Source organism: Ostrea edulis, chromosome 5, assembly GCF_947568905.1.
Source record: "Ostrea edulis chromosome 5, xbOstEdul1.1, whole genome shotgun sequence".
NCBI classification, from domain to species: domain Eukaryota; kingdom Metazoa; phylum Mollusca; class Bivalvia; order Ostreida; family Ostreidae; genus Ostrea; species Ostrea edulis.
Window position 1 is genome coordinate 68,094,162 of NC_079168.1, and position 26,333 is coordinate 68,120,494.

Here is a 26,333-nt window from a genome sequence, read left to right on the forward strand (position 1 = left end):
GTAAAAACACTAGAGCATTGACTTGAAATTGTCAACCTATTCTGACAAAAATTTGTACCGACTTATAAGCGGGTCAATGACAAATTCCTACAAAATAACCTTAAAAAATACAACCGACTTATAGGCGGACCGACTTATAGGCGAGTATATACGGCAATCTGGCCTAAACCTATTTTGTATTGCATTATATGGTTAAGTAGTAGATTCATTCCTGAAGGTGGATAGCTACACCAAAATTTTATTTAATGGCTCTTTAAAGGGGCGTGGACATGATTTGAGCTGAAAATTTTCAAATTTTGTTTTTCCAATTTTATTGTGTACAATGCTTAACTAAAATATTTCTAATGGTCAACCAAAATTTGAATATCAGTTGTTGGGTTATATGTGAGATACAGCACCCACAATTCTATGTTATGTAAACAAGGCTCGTGCTATGTTTTTGTTTACATATAGGCTGCTTAATAGAAAATGGCATGTTTAAAACAAAACGAGATGTGCCAAACACTAGAAACTATTTAACTGTATTCAGAATTAACTTGTGAATTGAAAAAATCTGCTTTAAATGAAACGAATACTATTATATTTAACCTACGTAAACAAAAACATTGCACGAGCCTTGTTTACATAACAAAGAATTCTGAGCTCTGTATCTCTCATGTACCTTGGCAACTGATATTCAAATTTTTGCCGACCATTAGAAATACCGTAGTTAAGCTATCTAAACATTGAAAATGGAAAAATATAATTTGAAAATTTTCAGCTCAAATCGTGTTCATGTCCGTTTAAAGCATCTCATGTGGAGTATCATTTCATCATTGAAAGATTGATGCAAGCTTTCAATTATTTTATATGAATTTTTGGTGCTTTTCCAGTGATTTTTTAAGGCCCATTTTGGGTCCGAATTTCGGCCCTTTCCCCTCTTAAAAATTGTCAATTTTTTCCCAATTTAGCTTGCATTTTTCCCAATAATAAAATTACCTTATATACTCGCCTATAAGTTGGTCCGCCTATAAGTCGGTTGTATTTTTTAAGGTTATTTTGTAGGAATTTGCCATTGACCCGCTTATAGGTCGGTACAAATTTTTGTCAGATTCGGTTGACAATTTCAAGTCAATGCTCTAGTGTTTTTACCTATGTTTCAACAAATATTTTGAGAAATTAATAATTATGAGGTGCTCAATATCCAAGCCATATCTATTTGGGGTTTAAACGCAACCCTTGATCTATTATGGGCAATGATCCCTTGTAACCTAAGCAATTATGGTCTCCTAATTACCAGTACCTGACACCATGTTTACTTAGTGGCACGCGCCTTGCGCAAACTGTTATTGTGGGATTGCGGTATAATTCAGGTATCAACAATAAAAATTTTAAGAGTCAAAAATAATGATCTAAATTATCTGTTAACAATATTCAATCTGTTATGAAATATATTTCAGCCGGTATACATATGAATATTTCAATATTAAATTGGGTTCATAATTCAATTTTACCGACAAACGATAGATTAGTTGAATTGAAAGTATTGGTTATCGGTATGTAAATAATTTTTAACTAGATAAAAATATGTAAATACTTGTACTTTATACATGATTTTAAAATACACAAACAATACAATATGTCTAGATATTTATGAACAATAATCATTTGTGTGGTAGTCCATGATAATCGTCAGAGTTGTTTAAAAAACACTACATTTCGCCACCCAGAAAAATACCAATCTTCTAAGGACGCGCATATAAGTCAGACATAGAGTTTTGGACCAAAATTTGACCCCCCAAACTCCGACTTATAGGCGAGTATATACGGTATGAAAGAAAAATGTATTTGAAAAATATAAACATTCGGTGTTGATTATATACATACCACTTAACAAAGAGTTATGGAAATTATGATTTGGATCTAGAATATTTGAAAATTTTAAAAGGTTAAAGAAAATTAGATGTAAAATAAAGATAATATAATGTTTGATATAATTTTAAAACTTACTTACGATAAAATTGATTTTTCCAATTTGACTGAAATGTCGACAATTTTTCCCAATTTGAAAGCCACAGGACCCTTGCAAAAAATGTAGAAAAATCACTGTTTTCCCAGAATAATAGAAAAGATGTTTTGTTTATAGATAACAGGTTTTAGAGTGAAAATTTCTCTGTGATTTGACACATGATATGAATATTACACAATACCAATGTTTACGTGTAATTTCATTGATACAACACAATAACAATGTATGTGTAATTGCATTGATTTGACAGGTGCTGCAATGTCTTTAAAGTCGCTGTTTTCCAAACCATATAAAGCTCATCTTGAGTCTTACAGGTAAGTCTATTAATCAATAACGTTTGTCGAAGATCCTCATTTTTATACGCCCGTAAAATTGCTGAAATATTGCCAAAATGGCGTAAAACCATAATCAATTGATCATTCAATCATATACGCCCGTAATGAGATGGGATGTATTATGTTATGTCGTGCACCTTGACCTACTTCAGGGCTAATAGTAGGTCAAACAGTTTTCCAGTCTGATTTTTGTTACAGATATAGATATTGCCCTGAAATTTAGTCATAAGCTTCCTATTAGAGGAATACTGGTTCATTTTGCCTTTCAGCTGGATTGGTCCATCCTTGACCTACTTTAAGGCTAAAAGTAGGTCAAACAGTTTTCTGAACTGTTTTTCATTATGGATACAGATGTTGCCCTGAAATTTAGTCACAAGCTTCCTTTCTGAGGAATACTATTTCAGTTTGCATTTCTGCTGGATTGGTCTGTCCATCTGTCTGTGTGTCTGTCCAAGGTAATGTTTTCCGGACTTTTTTCCATAACAGGTGCATGTACAGCATTGAAATTTGGTCACGATTTCTTCATCAAGAAGTGTAAGAGTGATTTGAATTTCAGCTTAATTAGTTTACTGTGACCTACTTTCGGGCTAAAAGTAGGTCAAACAGTTTTTCAGACTCTTTTCATTACGAATACAGATATTGCCCTGAAATTTAGTCACAAGTTTCCTCTCAGAGGAATACAAGTTCAGTAAGCATTTCAGCTGGATTGGTGCACCATGACCTACTTTAGGGGTAGAAGTAGGTCAAACAGTTTTCTAGATTTTTTTTATTGATACAGAATTGCCTTTAAATTTTGTCACAACCTCCCTAGGTTACTTTACTGTAGGGCTAATTTCTGGACTTTTTCTCATCATAGACAGATATTGCAATGACATTTTGTCAAAACCTCATTATCAGAGAAATACATAATCAGTTCACATATCAGATGGATTGGTGCACCATGACCCACTTTAAGGCTTTTCTATTCAGAATGTGTGTTGTATCAATTCAGAGTGCACAATATGCTTCCAGGTTCAATTTCACTGTCGGACGGGCGTATGTTGTACCATTTGTGGTACTCTTGTTCAATTATTGCTTACAACATGGCTTTTTCACTTATCAATAGATTACATCAACAATATATTTTCAGACATAAACTGGACTGGGCAAGAGGGTCGCAGAGTGACAGTCTGGCCATTCTCAATGCCTTCAAGGTAAGTCAAACAGGTATTGGCCTTACTTACACAAGAAAACACCTCTGTCATGTGACAGTCTGGCCATTCTTAATGCCTTCAAGGTAAGTCAAACAGATATTTATATAGTACCTTATCTACACAAGGAAAACACAAAACAAAAACATTGTCATGACTTACTTCTATTAGACATTTTTATGCCCCGAAGAACAGAGGGGGGGGGGGGGGGGGGGGGGGGGGGGGGGGGGGGGGCATATTGTTTTTGTCCTTTCTGTCATTACATGTATGTCTAAAACTTTAGCCTTACTAATAACTTTTGAACAGTAAGTGCTAGAGCTTTGATATTTCACATGAGTATTCTTTGTGACAAGACCTTTCCGTTGGTACTAAACCTTTTGACCTTGGCATTTGACCTACTTTTATAAAATTTGACATTGGTCATAACTTCTAAATAGTAGATATTAGAGCTTTCATATTGCATATGAGCATATCTTGTGACAAGATCTTTCTTCTGGTACCAAGATATTTGTCCTTGTGACCTTGGCCATCTTCGGAATTGGCCATTATCGGGGGCATTTGTGTTTAACAAACACATCTTGTTTTCTGTATTGAATTTTCATACTGTTGAGGATTTATGTACAGAATTCTTAAAGTATAAAATGAGAAAAGTAATCCGATTAGCATGACTTATTATGGTACTTGGCGTTAAACCCAACATTTCTGAACTGATCCTACTAATATCTTCTTGTAAGGTAGACCCTGATTGGCTGGTAATCATTTTACAGCTCAAGTAAGAATACCTGATATATTTTAGCAAAAGAGAAAAGCATATCATGTACAGTCAAACCTGTATTAAGAGACCGTCCAACGAAGAATGGAAAAAAGGTCACATATGACAGGTGGTCTCTTAATACAGGTTGCCTATTTTCCGCAGTTAATGGATAAAATTTCACAAATAATTTATACAATGGAGTAAATGACTACATGTATTTGGAATTTATCATTAAGAATATCAAGTACGGTTTTTTAGTTGTAAAATAAAATTAATAATACACTGTAGTTAAAAATCTAGAATACAATGTGTTGTATCATAATTTTTTATTCATCAAAATTACATTTAATCTATTTAAGAATGATAAACTTTTCATGCATTTCATATTACACATTTACATGAGATTTAAAAATTATTTATGAACTGCATGTAAATTTTCTAAAACTTATAAACACTTTGTTGTAAAAGGTATTCATGTATAGCCTACTTGTACAGTGTAACTAAAAAATGCAGCACTTGTGGTAAGAAAACAAATGGTGAAGTGTTGCGTCTCCTTTTGTACAATACGTGCTGGAAAAATGTTATTCAATTTGAGAAACATTAAATAAATCACAATATATCCATTGTATATGCACAGCAAATCTTTTAAGCTTAGAACTAATGCAGGCAATTTTCTTGAACTCGGACATGTCAAATACTCGGGACATGTCGAAGTGAGCCGCTAGTTCCGGTCATTATTCTGGAAACCTCTAGTATCTCATGCAGGAAAACTGTGAATACTCCATTTAAAATGTTAGTCCTGAGCACAATATTTACCTGATTTATATCGCAATCGGGCAAATTTTTTACTCTGTTGAACATAATGGTATAACAAGTGGTAGATTTTCATTTCCGATCTAGCCTACCTGGCTTTTCTTAAAGTTTGTCGAAATTCACACCTTCTAATACACCGGCCTTGATTCCCTGATCCTTGATTTTGTTAGATAAACAACAATGCGGGTTTTCTTAATTAACCACACAGGACACTGCATGTTGACAGCTTAGGTATAATGATTTATTCAGAGGGCCGACTAATCAAGATCATCGCCAAACTGTGCGTATTAAAACGAAAGTGTTAGGGGCGATAATTCCCAGAATAGTCGTGCGTTTGAAAACGAAAGTGTTAGGGACGATAATTCCCTGAATAGTCGTGCGTTTGAAAACGAAAGTGTTAGGGGCGATAATTCCCAGAATAGTCGGCTCAACCAAAATCGAAAGTATTAATCACGTTGTAATCGAAAAATGTATAGTCGTTAAATAGAGGTAAAATTTCGTTAAAATACACGAAAAGGTTGTAAAAATCATGGTCGTTGGTCACGTCAGACAGGTGGTCATTTAATACAGGTACAATATATAGAGTAACGTCTTGGAGGGAACTTTTTATGGTCACATACGACAGTGAGTCGCTTAATACAGTGGGTCACTATGGCAGTTTTGACTGTACTGCGTACAATGTTTGAGGACATTAATCCAAGTTTATGTGATGTTGCAGGAATACGAATCTCGGAAGAACATGGGAGAGTTCAGAAGAGGCATGTCTGAAAGAGAATGGTGTAAGAGGCACTTCCTACAACAGAGACGGATCAGAGAGGTATAGGATTGCACAGTGTACAGTACATCTGTATAGGATTACACGGTGTACAGTACATCTATATAGGATTACACGGTGTACAGTACATCTGTATAGGATTACACTGTGTACAGTACATCTACATAGGATTACACAGTGTACAGTACATCTATATAGGATTACACGGTGTACAGTACATCTGTATAGGATTACACGGTGTACAGTACATCTATATAGGATTACACAGTGTACAGTACATCTATATAGGATTACACGGTGTACAGTACATCTGTATAGGATTACACGGTGTACAGTACATCTACATAGGATTACACGGTGTACAGTACATCTATATAGGATTACACGGTGTACAGTACATCTACATAGGATTACACGGCGTACAGTACATCTGTATAGGATTACACGGTGTACAGTACATCTATATAGGATTACACGGTGTACAGTACATCTGTATAGGATTACACGGTGTACAGTACATCTATATAGGATTACACGGTGTACAGTACATCTGTATAGGATTACACAGTGTACAGTACATCTATATAGGATTACACGGTGTACAGTACATCTGTATAGGATTACACGGTGTACAGTACATCTGTATAGGATTACACGGTGTACAGTACATCTATATAGGATTACACGGTGTACAGTACATCTATATAGGATTACACGGTGTACAGTACATGTATATAGGATTACACGGTGTACAGTACATGTATATAGGATTACACGGTGTACAGTACATCTATATAGGATTACACGGCGTACAGTACATCTATATAGGATTACACGGTGTACAGTACATCTGTATAGGATTACACGGTGTACAGTACATGTATATAGGATTACACGGTGTACAGTACATGTATATAGGATTACACGGTGTACATTACATGTATATAGGATTACACGGTGTACATTACATCTATATAGGATTACACGGTGTACAGTACATGTATATAGGATTACACGGTGTACAGTACATCTATATAGGATTACACAGCGTACAGTACATCTATATAGGATTACACGGTGTTCAGTACATCTGATTGGGATTACATGTAATTATGTACATCTGATGGGATTACTTGTAATTATGTACATCTGATTGGGATTACTTGTAATTATGTACATCTGATTGGGATTACCTGTAATTATGTACATCTGATTGGGTTACCTGTAATTATGTACATCTGATTGGGATTACCTGTAATTATGTACATCTGATTGGGATTACATGTAATTATGTACATCTGATTGGGATTACATGTAATTATGTACATCTGATTGGGATTACATGTAATTATGTACATCTGATTGGGATTACATGTAATTATGTACATCTGATTGGGATTACATGTAATTATGTACATCTGATTGGGTTACATGTAATTATATACATCTGATTGGGATTACATGTAATTATGTACATCTGATTGGGATTACTTGTAATTATGTACATCTGATTGGGATTACTTGTAATTATGTACATCTGATTGGGATTACCTGTAATTATGTACATCTGATTGGGTTACCTGTAATTATGTACATCTGATTGGGATTACCTGTAATTATGTACATCTGATTGGGATTACCTGTAATTATGTACATCTGATTGGGATTACCTGTAATTATGTACATCTCATTGGGATTACATGTAATTATGTACATCTCATTGGGATTACATGTAATTATGTACATCTCATTGGGATTACTTGTAATTATGTACATCTGATTGGGATTATATGTAATTATGTACATCTGATTGGGATTACTTGTAATTATGTACATCTGATTGTGATAATATGTAATTATGTACATCTGATTGGGATTACTTGTAATTATGTACATCTGATTGGGATAATATGTAATTATGTACATCTGATTGGGATTACTTGTAATTATGTACATCTGATTGGGATTACATGTAATTATGTACATCTGATTGGGATTACTTGTAATTATGTACATCTGATTGGGATTACTTGTAATTATATATATCTGATTGGGATTACTTGTAATTATGTACATCTGATTGGGATTACATGTAATTATATACATCTGATTGGGATTACATGTAATTATGTACATCTGATTGGGATTACTTGTAATTATGTACATCTGATTGGGATTACCTGTAATTATGTACATCTGATTGGGTTACCTGTAATTATGTACATAATGGGATTACCTGTAATTATGTACATCTCATTGGGATTACATGTAATTATGTACATCTGATTGGGATTACCTGTAATTATGTACATCTCATTGGGATTACATGTAATTATGTACATCTGATTGGGATTACATGCAGTACTGTACATCTTACTGGAATTTTATGCAGTTCTACAGATCTGATTGGAATTGTATACAGTTCTATAAATCTGATTGGATAATATTTGAAACTGTCTCCAATCACTGAAGTCAAAATTGCAATTTTTTGTTGGTTCATGAATAGAGGAAATGTGGACTAAAGAGTATTCATTGAAAACTTTTCGGTTTTTGAAGTCCATGGTTAATTGAAAAGTTGATTCTTATAAGTGTAAGGTGACATTTTTAGACAGCAGAACTTGTGAAGGAATTGATTCTTATAAGTGTAAGGTGACATTTTCAGACAGCAGAACTTGTGAAGGAATTGATTCTTATAAGTGTAAGGTGACATTTTTAGACAGCAGAACTTGTGAAGGAATTGATTCTTATAAATGTAAGGTGACATTTTTAGACAGCAGAACTTGTGAAGGAATTGATTCTTATAAGTGTAAGGTGACATTTTTAGACAGCAGAACTTGTGAAGGAATTGATTCTTATAAGTGTAAGGTGACATTTTCAGACAGCAGAACTTGTGAAGGAATTGATTCTTATAAGTGTAAGGTGACATTTTTAGACAGCAGAATTTGTGAAGGAATTGATTCTTATAAATGTAAGGAGACATTTTCAGATTGCAGAACTTGTGAAGGAATTGGAACAGAGACTGCTTCAATTCAACATCACTAAACCTGGACAGCGGCCTAATTACAAGAGTCATTTCAGCGAGGACCAGGAGCGACTGCTGCTGAAGGTCAGTAGAATTTATAGCATTATTTAAACGCAGTGTTACAGCTGTAATACGGTGTGTGTGTGTAAGAAAAGTGCTTTAAGAATTTAACATTATTGTGAGATACCAGATAAGCGAGAAACTCCTGTAAATGTGATAACTCTTTGTTGAACAGTTGGTGATGTGTGGTGCTTTCTACCCGAACTACTTTCTGAAGGGCCCAGTGGATGAAGAGAGTGCCCTGAGAGAAATGTCGGGAAATGACCCGCTCAACACAGTAATGGTAAGAAATAAAAATCGTCGTCAAACTATGAGTCCAATTTCAGACAGTTTTATTGTGAAATGTGTGTAAAAGATTTACAACTTCAGGTGTGATGAGCAGTTGTGATGGGACAATGATTGATTGTAAAATAGAAAATTTATCAGTTTTACCCTTCAAATTACAATATTTCATAATCAAGCCCATCACTTATTGGAAATTTTCATGGCAATTCGATAAACTTAAAAATTTCAAGGATATTGTTTTGTAGGTGAAGGGTTTACCAGCCAATCAGGGTCTGCTTTACAAAGAGAACTTGGAGGATCAGTTTAGAAGTGTGGGGTTTAATCCGGAGGCTTTCTTTGAGGAAACTAGGTCTGTTGGGTAGTGAAAATATAAAGTTTTCCTTTTTTTAAAAAAAAAACAACATCATCTGCCCGTATAGTCATTCAGTCAAAGATTGTCGGTAATTTACCTTTGCAGGGCGTACGTCAGTTTCCAGTGGAAGCCGGAGTACAGAGGCCGTGTTCATCCTGGTGTGTACATGGCTATTAAACTAAGGTAAAGTGTTAACTACTTCTATCATAATCATATTGAAGGAAATTGTTGACTAATTCTATTATAATAATTGAAAGGGAAATTTTTTACCTAATTCTATTGTAATCATTTTGAAAGAAATTGTTAAATAGCTCAGTGAAAATTAGCACTGAGGTGAATTGTCAATGACATCAATTGAAATTAATTTTGGATAAGTTCAATGTTAAAGAGACACTACAGCTCATTTTGCGCAAAAATCATGAAATGACAATTTTCCCAGCGCTTTCTCAATTTTTGTTGCATTGTTGAAAGTATGAACTTTGCGAAAATAACACTTATCTAAAGTTAAAAATTATTGTTTTAACGTAAAAACAATTAATACTTTTTGATGGCCTATACAAAAAATATCGAGTCTCCTCCTTGCAGTCTTCAGACGCATGCGCATAGACAGTAAACAGTGCAGCATGTCGTCCAGAGAGAGAAAGTGTAGTTGATAGATCTAGAATTTTGACAGATTCTGTGAGAAAAGAGGTAAAAATAGTATGAGATAAAACTCATACGTGAAGTAAAATTTACCTTGGGATCAGTATGACCGTTGGAAAACAAAGAGCTCGGAGAAACGCATGTAACTTAGTGGCGGATCTAGGACTTCCAAAGGCCGAGATTCAAAGATTAGCCAAAGTAATCGGCCATTCTGGTGCAAAATTTAGATTTTCATTCACAATCTGTGGCGTAAAAAGGGAGGGGGATCCTGCCCCCCCCCCCCCCCCCCCCCCCCCCTAAATCTGCCATTGAGACTAGCTATGAAGACACTACTTTTAAAAGTAAGTGCTATTTTTATCTGAACACGACACGTGTTAGTTGTAAAAACATCGGTCAATGGGAACATGGAAGGATTTCTGATGAAATAATGATTTATATGATTACTTATTATAAAGAGCAGGGAATAATCTTATACTTGAAAGGTGAGTGTGGACCCCCTTGAAGGGGAATTTAAATAATTTCTTACACAACACCTTTGCTGTCATTCAAAACCCGAGTCAGCATGAAGAAACCTTTGAATTCCAGACGATCTTTAAGGCGCAGTTGAGAGTAAATTGATGCATCCCAATTGTTCAAAATTGTCAATATCGATATGAATTTTATCATTTTATCAATACATGTTTTAAGAAACACTTAATTAAAATGTGGAAAATGAGCTGTAGTGTCTCTTTAAATAATATTTTTTAAATTCAGTTACAAAAGTTTTCACTTAGTTAGATTATTTAGAGTAAGTTATTTTGATTTTGAATAAGAATAAATTTGTAGCAAAAATTTTGTTTATAATTCTGTATTGAAAGCAATGAAGTCTGCAGTAGGATTTCGGTTTTGTCAAAGGCTGTCTATATTCTCTTCAAAGGGTGGCAAATCCTCTTTGCTGGACAGCAAATAATCAAAACTACATAGTTTGTGAAGTGATTAGGCACTTCAAATGGAACATTGTGTCGTGTCAGAACGTTTAGAAAAAAGTTTCTGCTACAGTGACTTTGCTTTTGGTATCTGATGACAATATTGAAAAAGACCACAATGATTTAGAAGACATTATCTACATGTACATGATTTTTGCAAGTTTTATCATCTCATATCTACCTCCAGGCATCAGTTATTGGAAATCGGAAATTTTTCATAATGCATTATCGAATATAATTGAAAACGTATAATCGATTAAATAATTCAAAAGATTGAAAAAATCATTTATAGTGATAAAAGGCCTTCCAATTTTCTAATCACCTTTAGTGGCATATTTTTGCAAACACGACCTGCAAACTGTAAGCCATGTCTAAGTTGGCTTTCATTGCTGGTCCCTCCTATGTCTCAACAAACTCAAAATAGTCCCATATGTTTGATTTCATGTTCTTTCAAGGATATGGAAATATTTCTTGAGGCACATTCTTATTATTATTCGGATTGGTATCACATGGTGCCACCATTTTTTATTATTATTTTTTCTCAGAAGAAAATGTCAAGTCATACGATGTTATTTCATTTTTCAAATCAATCAATTATGAAGATTGTAATTGTTAATCAACATTGGGAGACTTTTAGTGAACGACTTGATTGTCGGCGATAATCGCCCCATCACTACCGGGCACAGTAGATAAGTGTACACAAGGTACAAAAAGCTTTAATTTGTATTTTCTTATTCGCTTCCTTTAACCACAGAAAGTCATTCTCCCAGATTCTCTGTTATGTACATTTTAACAATGATATCGTTTTCTCCTTGTCGGCGTTGACCCCACTGGTCCCCATTATGATCTTCTTCTGTCAAAGCCATTTCTCATGACTACAGCCCCAGATTTATATAAACAACTCGCAGATAATTATACCTAATACAGAAATATTCATTCTAGTTGTGATGCCAATTCCTACACATTCATGTTTGTCATTACAGACAGTTAAGACACTCCATCACCATTGATCAGTACTCATCAGACACAGCCCACAGGTTACTGCAGGAAATGCAGAGACAGCAGGGGGCATCCATAGGGAAACTTAGATCCAACCGCCAGGATCGAACATCTGAAGAGCAGAGGACACAGGTCTTACTACCAGACATCTCAACGCAATACGTGTCCCTTTTTGTTACCAATGTAAGTATTGTCGTAGACACAGACTAAGAAACTAGACGTCTCAATGCAGGATACGTCCCTCTTCATTACCAATGTAAATATTGTCATAGACACAGACTAAGAAACTAGACGTCTCAATGCAGGATACGTCCCTCTTCATTACCAATGTAAATATTGTCATAGACACAGACTAAGAAACTAGACGTCTCTATGCAGGATGCGTCCCTCTTCATTACCAATGTAAGTATTGTCGTAGACACAGACTAAGAAACTAGACGTCTCAATGCAGGATACGTCCCTCTTCATTACCAATGTAAGTATTGTCGTAGACACAGACTAAGAAACTAGACGTCTCAATGCAATACGTGTCCCTCTTTGTTACCAATGTAAGTATTGTCGTAGACACAGACTAAGAAACTAGACGTCTCAATGCAATACGTGTCCCTCTTTGTTACCAATGTAAGTATTGTCATACTAACTTATGCGAAAACTGTAATTTTTTAATTTTGCTAGACATATGTATTCTGTTAAAATCCATCTTCTGTGCTGTGCAGATGCATGTAAACATTTTGTTCCAGGATTTGATTTTGGGGATATGATGTAGGAAGAGCTTTTCTTCTAGTTAACAGTAACGTCAGTATGTTGATTAAGTGAGCTGAATATCTATCAAAATATATCATCTCTTAACAACAGTTTTTTGTTAACTGGGTTCTTCTTTGTATACTTTTAGGTTGTAGAATGTGGACATTTTTGGGCACAGTACAATGAAAATCAAAACTTTGAAGAACTACACCAAGTACATGCCACTCTCAATGGCAGAAACTTATCGGTAAGTCCTGGCTGGTTCAGTCACTCTCAGGGGCAGAAACTTGCGGTAAGTCCTGGCTGGTTTGTCATTGTAATGGTAATGAGTGGTATCAGTTACAATCATAAACTAGTGTTGCCACTCTGAAAGATAAGCCCTTATTTTCTCACTAAAATGTATACTATGTGAATGTATCAAAGTACATGTATTCCAATGAAAACTAACACATACTGTAATATTGGTTTTATTAACAACATTGTAGACTGTGAGTTCCTCCAAGGTGGGGCAGATAGTGGCTGCTCCCTACACAGAGCAGGGCGATACACAGTACTACAGGGCCAGGATTAACAGCTGTGACCGTCAAATGAGACAGGAGCGGTGGATAGATGTTGTAACGGTCAGTTTAACCATACAAGGTGTATTTTAATAGAAAAAAATTGCACAATGCATATTTTAACTCGAAACAAAATGATAGTAAAAATTAGAACAGGCAAATTGCAGATTATTGATTTCAAGGAAATCTGATCCGTTTTAGTCCAATACTCACTTGAAGTGAGAAACTTGCCTGTGTACTTAGTGTGTTATTTTGGATGCAGGTGTTCTTTGTGGACTTTGGAAACACCGAGACAGTGGACAAAGCATCGCTGAGAGTCTGCCCTCAGTCCATTGCCCACATTCCTTTCCAGGTTAGAAGTCATTCCTACACATGTTAAACTATTACCAAAATCTGAATGATTCATGCCCATGACTGATATAGTGTTGTACAGTATTTGAACATTTTCTTCATTGCATATTATACTGTATTTTGAGCAAGCTTTTACTTAATGTTGTGAATGTGTCATTAATGGACAGGCTTTTACTTAATGTTGTGAATGTTTCAATTAAATTATGGACAGGCCTTTGAATGCTTCCTGTGCGAGCTCCGTCCGTCGGTGAGAAAATGTCCTGATGGTCACTGGACAAGAGAGGCCACAGATTTGTTCAGAAGCAGGGTGGATCAACAATCTTTGTTTGCTCAGGTAAATAAGTAGACAAAGCCATATATTGGACCTTGACAGAACAACAATGTAAGGAGACAGAGCCATATATTTGTTCTGGAGCTGGGTGGTACCAACAACCTCTTGTTTTATCAGATCAGTATTTTGTTTATCTATGTTTGTTGTTTTTCATTCATGCAGAGATGACTATCTTTAGATGAAGTGCCACAAATTCTGACCTATGCATGGTACTGTAGATCACACCAGTGAGGGTTCTTTATTTCACCAACACCTAATGAAACATGGGACCTCTATTTAGGTCTTGTCTGAAAGACTCGTGTCTTTCACTTCTATTGCTGAGCACTTCACGAAGGAAAAATCACTACCTGTATTTGTGTTAAATGTCTTCAGTTTGATGAGGCTCTGGAATCGTACCTGGGTTTCCAGTTGCAAAGTGAATGATCTCTAGGTTACCGTGATCTACAGAGAATGATCACTAGGTTACCGTGATCTACAGAGAATGACCACTAGGTTACCGTGATCTAGAGAGAATGATCACTAGGTTACCTTGATCTAGAGAGAATGATTACTAGGTTACTGTAATCTAGAGTGAATGATCACTAGGTTACTGTGATCTAGAGAGAATGACCACTAGGTAACTGTGATCTAGAGAGAATGATCACTAGGTTACCGTGATCTAGAGCAAATGATAACTAGGTAACCGTGATCTAGAGAGAATGATCACTAGGTTATTGTGATCTAGAGTGAATGATCACTAGGTTACCGTGATCTGCAGCGAATGATCTTTAGGTTACCGTGATCTACAGAGAATGATCACTAGGTTACCTTGATCTACAGAGAATGATCACTAGGTTACCGTGATCTACAGAGAATGATCACTAGGTTACCGTGATCTAGAGCAAATGATAACTAGGTAACCGTGATCTAGAGAGAATGATCACTAGGTTATTGTGATCTAGAGTGAATGATCACTAGGTTACCGTGATCTGCAGCGAATGATTACTAGGTTACCGTGATCTACAGAGAATGATCACTAGGTTACCGTGATCTACAGAGAATGATCACTAGGTTACCGTGATCTGAAAGGAATGATTACCAGGTTACCATGATCTAGAGCAAATGATCACTAGGTTAATGTTGTCTAGAGTTAGCTGGACCAACATTCTCTGTTTACTCAAGTAAATTAACAGACAGGGCTGTACACTTGTTTTCAAACTAGGCTGACCGAAAAACAATCTGCATGCTCAAGTAAGCATACTGTGTATAAATGGAAAAGTACATGTATATTTAAGAGAGTCATTTTAGGCCAACAGAACCATTGGCTCAAGTTAAGGCACTAGAGAGCTTTTCTTGTCTCTATGATTTTAAATTATACAATGCATAACCCAACTTGTAAAACAGTGTCATTATATAGGGGCGTATAAGATCATCAGCCTAACCCAACACAACACCACCTCTCACAGAGCTGCCAACTCTCACGATTTTGGCGTAAGGCTTACGATTTTAGGGCCGAAAATACGCCTTACGATTGCACTGTACATCTTCCGATTTTCGCTTATTTGACATTTCGAAATTTTTAGAGCTGTCCGTCATTGGTTTTTACTTTTATAATAAACAAGCTATAGTCGTTACTACGTTTGTTTGCATAGTCTATATCTGTACAGAGTCTCAATCATTTTAATGCTTTGAAATAAACATTATGACAGCTGCTACTAAACTTAAAGCAAGTGTTGATGGAAATAACAACAATACTCCCCCAAAGAAGAAAGCCTAATGGAGCTAGAAATTCAAAGAACAATATGCAAGTACACTGTAAACATCTATTCATTTCAAAGTCAGAAAGGGGGAGTTTGTATAAGTGTACAGTCTGTTTGACAAACTTCAACATTTCTCACGGCGACGAAAATGACATAAAAAAAAAGAATTTCCCGAATAACTGATTCAGTAACTAAAATTATTTTTTTTTAAAATTGCCAGAATAACTGACACAGTAACTGTAAAATTATATATTATTATACTAATGTAACAATATGTTTTACACAAGTTTTAGAAAGTAAAATCAATAAAAGATGTATTTGATCTTTTGCAGTTGTAAAATGCGTAACAATTAGTATGTCTAAATTCATTAAATTTGGATTTGAAATGTGCCTAAAATTGCTCAGGTTACATATTTATTCAGAAAAGATCTCCAGCTGCCTAGGCGCCCCCCTGACCCCCGCCTTACTATTTTCCATTTTATAATGTTGGTAGCTCTGCTCTCACCAACACCCTGCCTCCCGGATCAAGATAAGGCCACAGTATATGAATGTAGACACATGTGCATGCATAGATTCTTCTGAAAAACTAGGCTACCATTTTTATGCGCCCGTCAAAGATGGGACGTATTATGGTATGGCATCTTCCGTCAATCTGTCTGGACCTTGTGGGTAGGATACAGACCGACCCATAAGCTCCAGGATTTTACAACTTGGTACATTTGATCACCAAGATGAGAGGAAGATTCCTATTGTTTTTCAAGATCAAAGGTCAAGGTTGTATCACTTGGTAGGAAAACCTAGTAGGAAACCCTTGTGGGTAGGATACAAACTGAACCATAAGCTCCAGGATATTGCAACTTAGTACATTTGATCACCATGATGAGAGGAAGATGCCTATTGTTTTTCAAGGTCAAAGGTCATGGTCGTAGTATTACTTAGTAGTAAAACCTTGTAGCCAGGATACAAACCAAACCATAAGCTACAGAATATTGCAACTTAGTACATTTGATCACCATGATGAGAGGAAGATGCCCAATGTTTTTCAAGGTCAAAGGTCAAGGTTGCAGTATCATTTAGTAGGAAGACCTTGTGGGTAGGATACAAACTGTACCGTAAGCTCCAAGACCAGGATACAAACCGAACCGTAAGCTCCAGAATATTGCAACTTGGTATATTTGATCGCCAAATATTTTTCATGGTTAGAGGTCAAAAGTTAAGGTTGCAGTATCACAGTAGGAAGACCTTGTAGGCAGGATATAAACCGAACTATAAGCTCCAAGATATTGCAAGTTGGTACATTTGATCACCATAATGAGAGGAAGATGCCTATAATTTTCAAGGTCAAGGCCACAGTATCACTTAGTAGGAAAACCTTGTAGGCAGAATACAAACTGAACTGTTGGGGCTAGGACTATCAAACTTTGTACATATACATTTTATGCTACAAGGAGGATGCCTATTATTTGTCAAAGGTCAAGGTCGTAGTACCAGGATGCAGACCGATTCATTGGGGCAAGTACCATCAAACTTGGTACACATACATCTTATGCCAAGTGAAAATATTACATAGAGAGTACATCATTTGTCTGGGTTTTTTTCAATGAAAAGAAAGTATGTCACACCCTGATGATTGCTGATACTACTTGAAGTTCTACAAATCATGGTGTAAGAAAAACACCCTATATTAGCTTTTCACGGGCATATTATGTACTGTTGGTGGTACTCTTGTTCAAAATAATATGCAAGCATCATAATATATATTCATTGACAATTTAGTTCAATTCATTTTGGCTTCATGGTACCAGAGTGGAGCCAACACAGAGTTTATAGAAATAGGGAAAATTTTGATAAGAAGAAAATCTTGTTCATCAGAATGAAAGTGGTACAATAAGCTTAATTAAAAGTAAGCTTTCTAAGTCTTGGTTGAATTTGAAGTTTCAGGGCATCAAATGAATCGCATATTTGAAAGAGGCTGGTGACTTACTGAAGCACAGGCTTCTTATATATGAAGTGACATGTTGTTTCAGCTCTGATGGGTTCCCATCTAGCTTGTGGTCTATTTTCTAGATGAAAGGTCCAAGGAACCACTCTTAATAATTTCAGGGCATTGTTTATATGTACATTGTTTATGTGAAGTGACACGTTGTTTATATGTACATTGTTTACGTGAAGTGACACGTTGTTTATATGTACATTGTTTATGTGAAGTGACACGTTGTTTATATGTACAGGTGTTTATGTGAAGTGACACGTTGTTTATATGTACATTGTTTATGTGAAGTGACACGTTGTTTATATGTACATTGTTTATGTGAAGTGACACGTTGTTTATATGTACATTGTTTACGTGAAGTGACACGTTGTTTATATGTACAGGTGTTTATGTGAAGTGACACGTTGTTTATATGTACAGGTGTTTATGTGAAGTGACACGTTGTTTATATGTACAGGTGTTTACGTGAAGTGACACATTGTTTATATGTACATTGTTTATGTGAAGTGATGCGTTGTTTATATGTACAGGTGTTTATGTGAAGTGACACGTTGTTTATATGTACATTGTTTATGTGAAGTGACACGTTGTTTATATGTACATTGTTTATGTGAAGTGACACGTTTATATGTACATTGTTTATGTGAAGTGACACGTTGTTTATATGTACATTGTTTATATGAAGTGACGCGTTGTTTATATGTACATTGTTTATGTGAAGTGACACGTTGTTTATATGTACAGGTGTTTATATGAAGTGACGCATTGTTTATATGTACATTGTTTATGTGAAGTGACACGTTGTTTATATGTACATTGTTTATGTGAAGTGACATGTTGTTTATATGTACATTGTTTATGTGAAGTGACACGTTGTTTATATGTACATTGTTTATGTGAAGTGACGCGTTGTTTATATGTACAGGTGTTTATGTGAAGTGACACGTTGTTTATATGTACATTGTTTATATGAAGTGACGCGTTGTTTATATGTACAGGTGTTTATGTGAAGTGACACGTTGTTTATATGTACATTGTTTATGTGAAGTGACGCGTTGTTTATATGTACATTGTTTATGTGAAGTGACACGTTGTTTATATGTACAGGTGTTTATGTGAAGTGATGCGTTGTTTATATGTACAGGTGTTTATGTGAAGTGACACGTTGTTTATATGTACATTGTTTATGTGAAGTGACACGTTGTTTATATGTACATTGTTTACGTGAAGTGACGCGTTGTTTATATGTACAGGTGTTTATGTGAAGTGACACATTGTTTATATGTACATTGTTTATGTGAAGTGACACGTTGTTTATATGTACATTGTTTATGTGAAGTGACACATTGTTTATATGTACATTGTTTATGTGAAGTGACACGTTGTTTATATGTACATTGTTTATGTGAAGTGACACGTTGTTTATATGTACAGGTGTTTATGTGAAGTGACACATTGTTTATATGTACATTGTTTATGTGAAGTGACACGTTGTTTATATGTACATTGTTTATGTGAAGTGACACGTTGTTTATATGTACAGGTGTTTATGTGAAGTGACACGTTGTTTATATGTACAGGTGTTTATGTGAAGTGACACGTTTATATGTACAGGTGTTTATGTGAAGTGACGCGTTGTTTATATGTACATTGTTTATATGTACAGGTGTTTATATGAAGTGACACGTTTATATGTACAGGTGTTTATGTGAAGTGACGCGTTGTTTATATGTACATTGTTTATATGTACAGGTGTTTATATGAAGTGACGCGTTGTTTATATGTACATTGTTTATATGAAGTGACACGTTGTTTATATGTACATTGTTTATGTGAAGTGACACGTTGTTTATATGTACATTGTTTATGTGAAGTGACACGTTGTTTATATGTACATTGTTTACGTGAAGTGACACGTTGTTTATATGTACAGGTGTATTCCACTGTGAGAGATACGCTGAGGGTAGATCTGATTCAATCGTTTCCTAATGGGCGACAAGTGTCCTACAGACAGGAGCTGATCAACCTGGGATACGGGGAGAAAGGGGAGGAGAATTATCTCTCAAAGGCACGGAAATTCCTCCTTCACAGATTTCTAAGTTTTTCACAAACACTAAATATATTAGTCTATCGATGTCTTGTTCATCTTTAAATGGTTTTGAAGTTAACATTTGTGCTTTAGCTCACGTAAACATATTTCTTCATGTACCAAGACCATTTTATTTTATAAAGAGTTCATGCACAGATTTTCAACAGTGAAGTTGAAACTATTGCTTTGCTTATTTTAAAATAACTCTTGCGATTATAAATGATGAATAATGGGGTGTTTTATCTTTAATTCCAGAAAGATCATGAACAGAGACAAGCCCCCCAGTCTGTGAGGCACCAAGAGGACAGAGTTCGACCCTCAGACGACTGGTTAGGTACTGCTCTCAGCACATCTTCACCCCTCTCTGCGGCCCCTCTCACACGCACAAGGGGTCAAAAGGTCAGTATTATATTCAAATGATAGATTGCCATTGTTTCCCTGAAAAATCATCTTGCATTATTTCTTTTACGGCAAGGACCCTATAGTAATTATCTGTCTGTTCATCTGTATTTTCATCCATCTGTATGTCCATCAACACTTTATGTATAACATCATATCATCCATGTATCTTGGTGTACAGACTTCAGTACTCAAATGGACAATGACCAAAGGAACATGTCAGAACAATTTAAAGTCAAATTTCATCATGAGCTTATGAATGTGGGATTGTGTGATTTCAGTATTTACTTAATTGACTGACTCCATATTCAGTGCTTCACTGGACAATCATCAAAGGAAGACTTGACACTTAAGGTCATCACAATCAGATATTGAATTTGGGATTGTGTGATGCAGTACCTTAGTTATTTCCCCACCCACGTTATTCAGTACTCTAGTGGACAATGGTTAGAGAAAGTCATTGATATTATTTTAGATTTAAAGGTCATAAAGAGAATTTTAACTTTAAAATTGTTCAGTTTGCAGACTTGTTTGAGGTACAAGGTGAAACAAAGCAAATTTAGGTTGTGAGGTCAAAGGTCATAGTCAAAATAGCACCTTTCTACCAATATACCTTTATACAACAACAAATTCAATAGCTAGTAAAATTGACTGGTAAGACTGGTGTGACTTCACTCCGAATATGATGTCACATGCTTCATGTGTATGTCATAGACTTAAGGAGGTATGCTACACCAGAGAAATTTGATGTAGATGAAAAGTGGAGGATATATACAACAATATTTTGAAGTTGAAAATTTTCAATTTACTTTATTTTGTCAAAAAATAGTTTTAGTAGAAAGTAATCTGGAAAAAAAAAATTAAACCCCTACTGGACTCGAACCTGCGACCTATAGGTCAGCAGTCGGTATGCTAACTTACTGAGCTACTCGGGTAGGTATTCAAATTGAAAAGAAAAAGTCAAATATTGCTGATATTGATTTTTTCATCCATGTTTTAAAGGAAGTCAGCCATTATGATGATGTAGAGTACCTCCTTAACAATGATTTCAAGTGAGTTGGAAAGAAAAATTGATGCATGCAAAACTGTGACCATCAGCCTTTGGCAACAATTCAGCAGATCATGCCCTCAGCCCTAGTCAGATCATCTGTTGTTGTGCAATAATAAGATCTGGTTTTAATGTTCCAAATTTATTCTGTCTCCTCCTGAGAGAGTGAAATACTGAAACATAACAACAAAGGTACAAAAATAAGAATTCACATAGAGAATAACTGACTATATGACAATTACGAACCATTTCCAATCCTAGTGACCAATCCGAATTTTATACAATGCCAAAATTGGAAAATAAACGAAAATGGAAGTTTTACACATAAACTATTCATAATTTTAAACTTTACAAATTTACCTACCAAAAAAATCAATGTACACACACACAAATATGCGAGACGGTAAGTAACAGTAATATTACAGCGAATTACAAAAGACCGGTTGAGTTTTCAATTGCCTGCTGGATTGATCAACAGACTTTACAATTTGGTCAGCAAAGTATCACATTTGGTCTGAATTTAGGTCACAAAGTTACTCAGGTATGACAAAGAATTGACAACTTTTTTTTCTCAGTGTGAGTGACAACCCCATAAATAAGATAATTTAACACTTCAGTTTTACTGATTATTTCAGGAAAAAGAATTTCTCTTATTGTATAAGTTAATAATTTCTTTGTTAAAATATTTCTCCATCTTATTTTTTTCATGGTTATAAGCTGAATAGGTGTTGTAAAATTCCCAAAGGTAGATGTGCACTAACCAACCCTAAAAACTATAAATAGAATAGAACTCTGAACTTAAATGGTTAGCTATAATAACAAGAATTCTATTGGTCAGAAACAGTAACAATAGAAGAGTTTTCTGGAAGTTTTCTTTGTGTGATATGAATGGAATGACCTCAAATATAGATTGACAAACAGATAAATGGTTCATGTACATGTGGACACTTTGTGAGATGTCTAATGAATTTTTTTAAAAAGTGAAATTGATAAGAGTTTATTAAAGTTCAATTTAATCAATAAAAAATTGTATTTGAGAGAGAGAGAGATAGAGAGAGAGAGAGAGAGAATACACCCTTTTCTTTACTTAAAGTAATCAAAAGTATTTTTGAAAGAAAAATATAATCAAATTTGATTTTGTTCCAAATTTATTGATTTAAAAACACTTGAAATAATGTTTCAAATGAGAGAGAGAGAGAGAGAGAGAATGCACCTTTAATTAAACATGTTAAAGTATTCAAATGTGTATCTGAGAGAGAAATATATTCAATTTGATTTAATTGATGTTCACTTTGGAAAAAAAATCCTAGGGAAATAGCTGCAAAAGACACTGAAATCAACTCAGATTTACCTGTAAAAGCAATCTACGCTTGAGTAACTTTGTGACCTAAATTCAGACCAAATGTGATTCTTGGCTGACCAAATTGTAAAGTCTATTGATCAATCCAGCAGGCAATTGAAAACTCAACCGGTCTTTTGTAATTCGCTGTAATCAAAGATTTGATACACAAAATACATTGGACTGGTCCATGTTTTATACCTAGCCTGAGCCAATGATCAACGTGTGTATTGAGTAATAAGTATAAATGCACAAAATCTCACTCAAAAACTGCATGAAAGCATCAATATACATCACAAACAATGTGATTAACATTATGCACTTGATAAACACTTACTCTTTGGCTCTTTGACTATGGATTACTACATTTACCGGATACAGGGTTCACAGCAGGTATGACGGATCAATATCGGGAATGCTTGCTCCTCCTAAACACCTGATCCCACCTCTGGTGCGTACAGGAGTCCGTGTTTGCCCTCCTATTAATTTTGTATTCTTTGTGAGACTTATGAAATTGATCAATGATACAGTACGGCCAGCGCGGATCCCATATTAGACCGCGCTCCCCCCGCGGTATGTTAATCCTTCCCGCGCTATCCCGCCGAGGGATTTCATCGCGGGGCAGAGTTACACCGCCGCGGTGTGAAGTACCGTTGTTTACCTGTTAGGGCTATCTACCTGTACAATAGTTATTTTATTCGTCGGCAGAAAGTGATTAGGGCTTGATTATCGTCAGCTTTCTGGCATTACATACCGGCATATTAAATAAATCTTTTAACAATAAATAAAAATAAAATCGGGAACGTTGATTTGTCCTTACTAAAACCAGATACACATGTACTTAGGATTTACGTGTATCATATTTAATACACCTCAACTTTTTTATTCTAAAAAAAATCCGTTATTTAATTTTGTTTTTTAGTATTTTATGCTCCATATAATGATAATGTACCTTGGATAAGAAGCTATGTGCTAATAATATTTACAGTGAAACAAAATAAAGATTTACAAATGACCGTATATGAGTGGAAGATTAATATATTTTGTCTGTTTTAATTCCGTTTACATATGTATATAGACTTTGAGAATTGATTTATAACAAAATATCATTTCGTCTTTTTTAGGAATAAAGAAATGTCAATTTTATATTTTGCTAAAAGATTTTGTGTTCCCATTTCAATCGAACTTCATTTATATGTACACCTATTGTCTCCGTGCTGCACTTGTTCTATTCTTTTTAGAGAAGTCAAGAGAAAGGCTATGCCTCTCGACTTCTCTAAAGATAATACACATGTTCTTAAAATAACACACGGAAGAGAAGTGGACATGATAAAAATCTGGTGTGTATATGTTCAACGCGTCGCATAAAGGACGTGAAAATTGTAATGTCTTAACCCAAGGATATGCAATCTGCTTTCTTAATTCTTTTGATTATGGTACGAATGTGAGCAACATCAAAACATACTCTCTAATTGCATACATGTATGTTTAATCAAAATCCAACATATTTTGTAGACTAATCGCACATGCATTAGGCGGGTGGCGTATACCCCCAAAAGTGCGTTTTACTTGTTATCAACTTTGTGTTATTATATTATATGATATAATTGTCTTCTTATATTCCAATCTCTCACTCACTCTCTCAGATTAAAGCCTCAACAATGTAAATTAAATAGAACAATTTGACAAGCGTGTCTGGGGCGTTAAAGCAGACAGTAAGCGTTATGTAACAGGTATATACATACCTCGTACCTATATATACGCATACCTGAAGCCTGTTCAGCAGAGCGGGCGCACACAAATATTAGGAATGTTCGCAGGCGCCCGCTCTGCTGAACAGGCTTCTGTTTTCATAGACATACACAGTATGCATGTGCTAATATTTTGAAAATTTACCATTTGTTATTCTAAGAGGAAAATCAGATTTAAAATACAGCTGGAGTTTTTTTCTTTTCGGTTGAAAATTATTCACAGAAATCATCAATGTTACAAAAAAATTGAGGAAGTATTGGGAAAAAAATTAATAACTAAATATTTTTTGTATGTTTTAAGAATAACAAAATGTAAATTTTATATTATGCTAAAAGAAAGATTTTTGTTTTCCCATTTCAACCGAACATCGTTTATATGTACATGTACACCTGTTGGGTCCCTGCTGCACGTGTTCTTAAAACAACACACGGGGTAGAAGACCCTGTGTGTATATATTCAACGCGTCGAATACAGGATGTCAAAATTGTAATGTCTCTACTCCAGGGCATGCAATCTGCTTATCAGCTTACAATTACATATACCCAACAAATTTTACCAGTACTTAAACTAGGATGTTTTTTTAATTCCTTCATCAAGTGCTGGTTTCCTCGCTTACAACTTATTAATTCCTTTTATTACGGTACATATGATTGTCAGCATCATCAAAATTACCCTCTAATTGCATGTTAAATCAAAATTTATCATACTTTGTAGAGTAAGGCCACACATACACGACAAGGGTGGCGTACACCCCAAAACTGCGTTTTACTTATCTAGTTTTTGGTATTATATTGGGTAGACAATAATCTAAAGTGAAAGGAAGCCAACCATAATTCTGCCATCAGATTTTGTTTTGACAATCATTAATATGTAGTATATTAAAATCAGGGACCTATATACTATACTTAGTATGTAAGTCCCTGATTAAAATACTTAAATATTTTATTTTAATTAGATTGATGCTTTATTTGTATTGATTACCAAGCAGTGTTGCTAGTCTAATGTTGTCTTAGCAGTTTCACGAGTAGAGCGTGCGCTGATGCTGATCGAGGTCTGGGGTGTTGAAGCAGACAGGAAGTGTTATGTAACAGATATACACATGCCCGAGACCGTTATCTAGACCATAAAACCTGTTAGGACATCTTCACCATGTCTAGAAGAGAATATACGCATGTTATTGTAAAGGCAAAAATGTACTGTGTTAGGTATAGCTATAGGGACTCGTAATTAAAATTTCAAAGCAGGCGAGATTAATTATCGTTTGAACTGTGTGGCTATCGCGCGTGTCTTCAATTAATCAATTGGGAGGGATGAGGGAAAGTGTGAGAAGTTTTGGTAAAATGTGATTTTACAAGTGATATTAAAAATTACTTCGTTTTATATAGAAAAACTTCTTATACAAATATTTCAATTACAGGAATATGATATAAAACATCAGGTATTTTGGTAGCTTAGGGAGTATTTCGGTGTTTTATGAGGGTATTTCGGTAAATCACGGGTATTTTGGCAATTCTAGTTACCCAATAAATAACAAACATTTAGATGTACTACTACAGCCAGAGTTCAGAATTTCTGCACTGCACACATCTATAATTATATATGAAATATTGATTTCAGAGAAAACTCAAATTAACATAATGAAATAATAATGATATAATATATGCACATGTCTATGACTCTCTCTCTCTCTCTCTCTCTCTCTCTCTCTCTCTCTCTCTCTCTCTTTCATATTTCCAAGGCCCCAATATTGTAATTAAAATTGGACAATTCAGGGCTTTCAAAAGTAGCCGG

At 35.1% G+C, this 26,333-nt stretch overlaps 1 protein-coding gene across 2 annotated transcripts in view; it reads left to right on the forward strand.

The window, feature by feature from the left end:
- The window catches only part of LOC130054722 (ATP-dependent RNA helicase TDRD9-like), a 78,792-nt gene that overhangs the window by 32,085 nt on the left and 20,374 nt on the right, over positions 1-26,333 (forward strand). For both annotated transcript variants that reach the window (XM_056165279.1, XM_056165280.1), the window contains exons 16-29: positions 2,259-2,322; positions 3,473-3,536; positions 5,819-5,917; positions 8,862-8,981; positions 9,133-9,240; positions 9,488-9,591; positions 9,700-9,777; positions 12,185-12,383; positions 13,093-13,191; positions 13,430-13,564; positions 13,764-13,853; positions 14,064-14,186; positions 19,849-19,983; positions 20,260-20,403. In XM_056165279.1, coding sequence (XP_056021254.1) covers positions 2,259-2,322; positions 3,473-3,536; positions 5,819-5,917; positions 8,862-8,981; positions 9,133-9,240; positions 9,488-9,591; positions 9,700-9,777; positions 12,185-12,383; positions 13,093-13,191; positions 13,430-13,564; positions 13,764-13,853; positions 14,064-14,186; positions 19,849-19,983; positions 20,260-20,403 — 1,562 coding nt within the window. The remainder of the gene's footprint in view (positions 1-2,258; positions 2,323-3,472; positions 3,537-5,818; positions 5,918-8,861; positions 8,982-9,132; positions 9,241-9,487; positions 9,592-9,699; positions 9,778-12,184; positions 12,384-13,092; positions 13,192-13,429; positions 13,565-13,763; positions 13,854-14,063; positions 14,187-19,848; positions 19,984-20,259; positions 20,404-26,333) is intronic.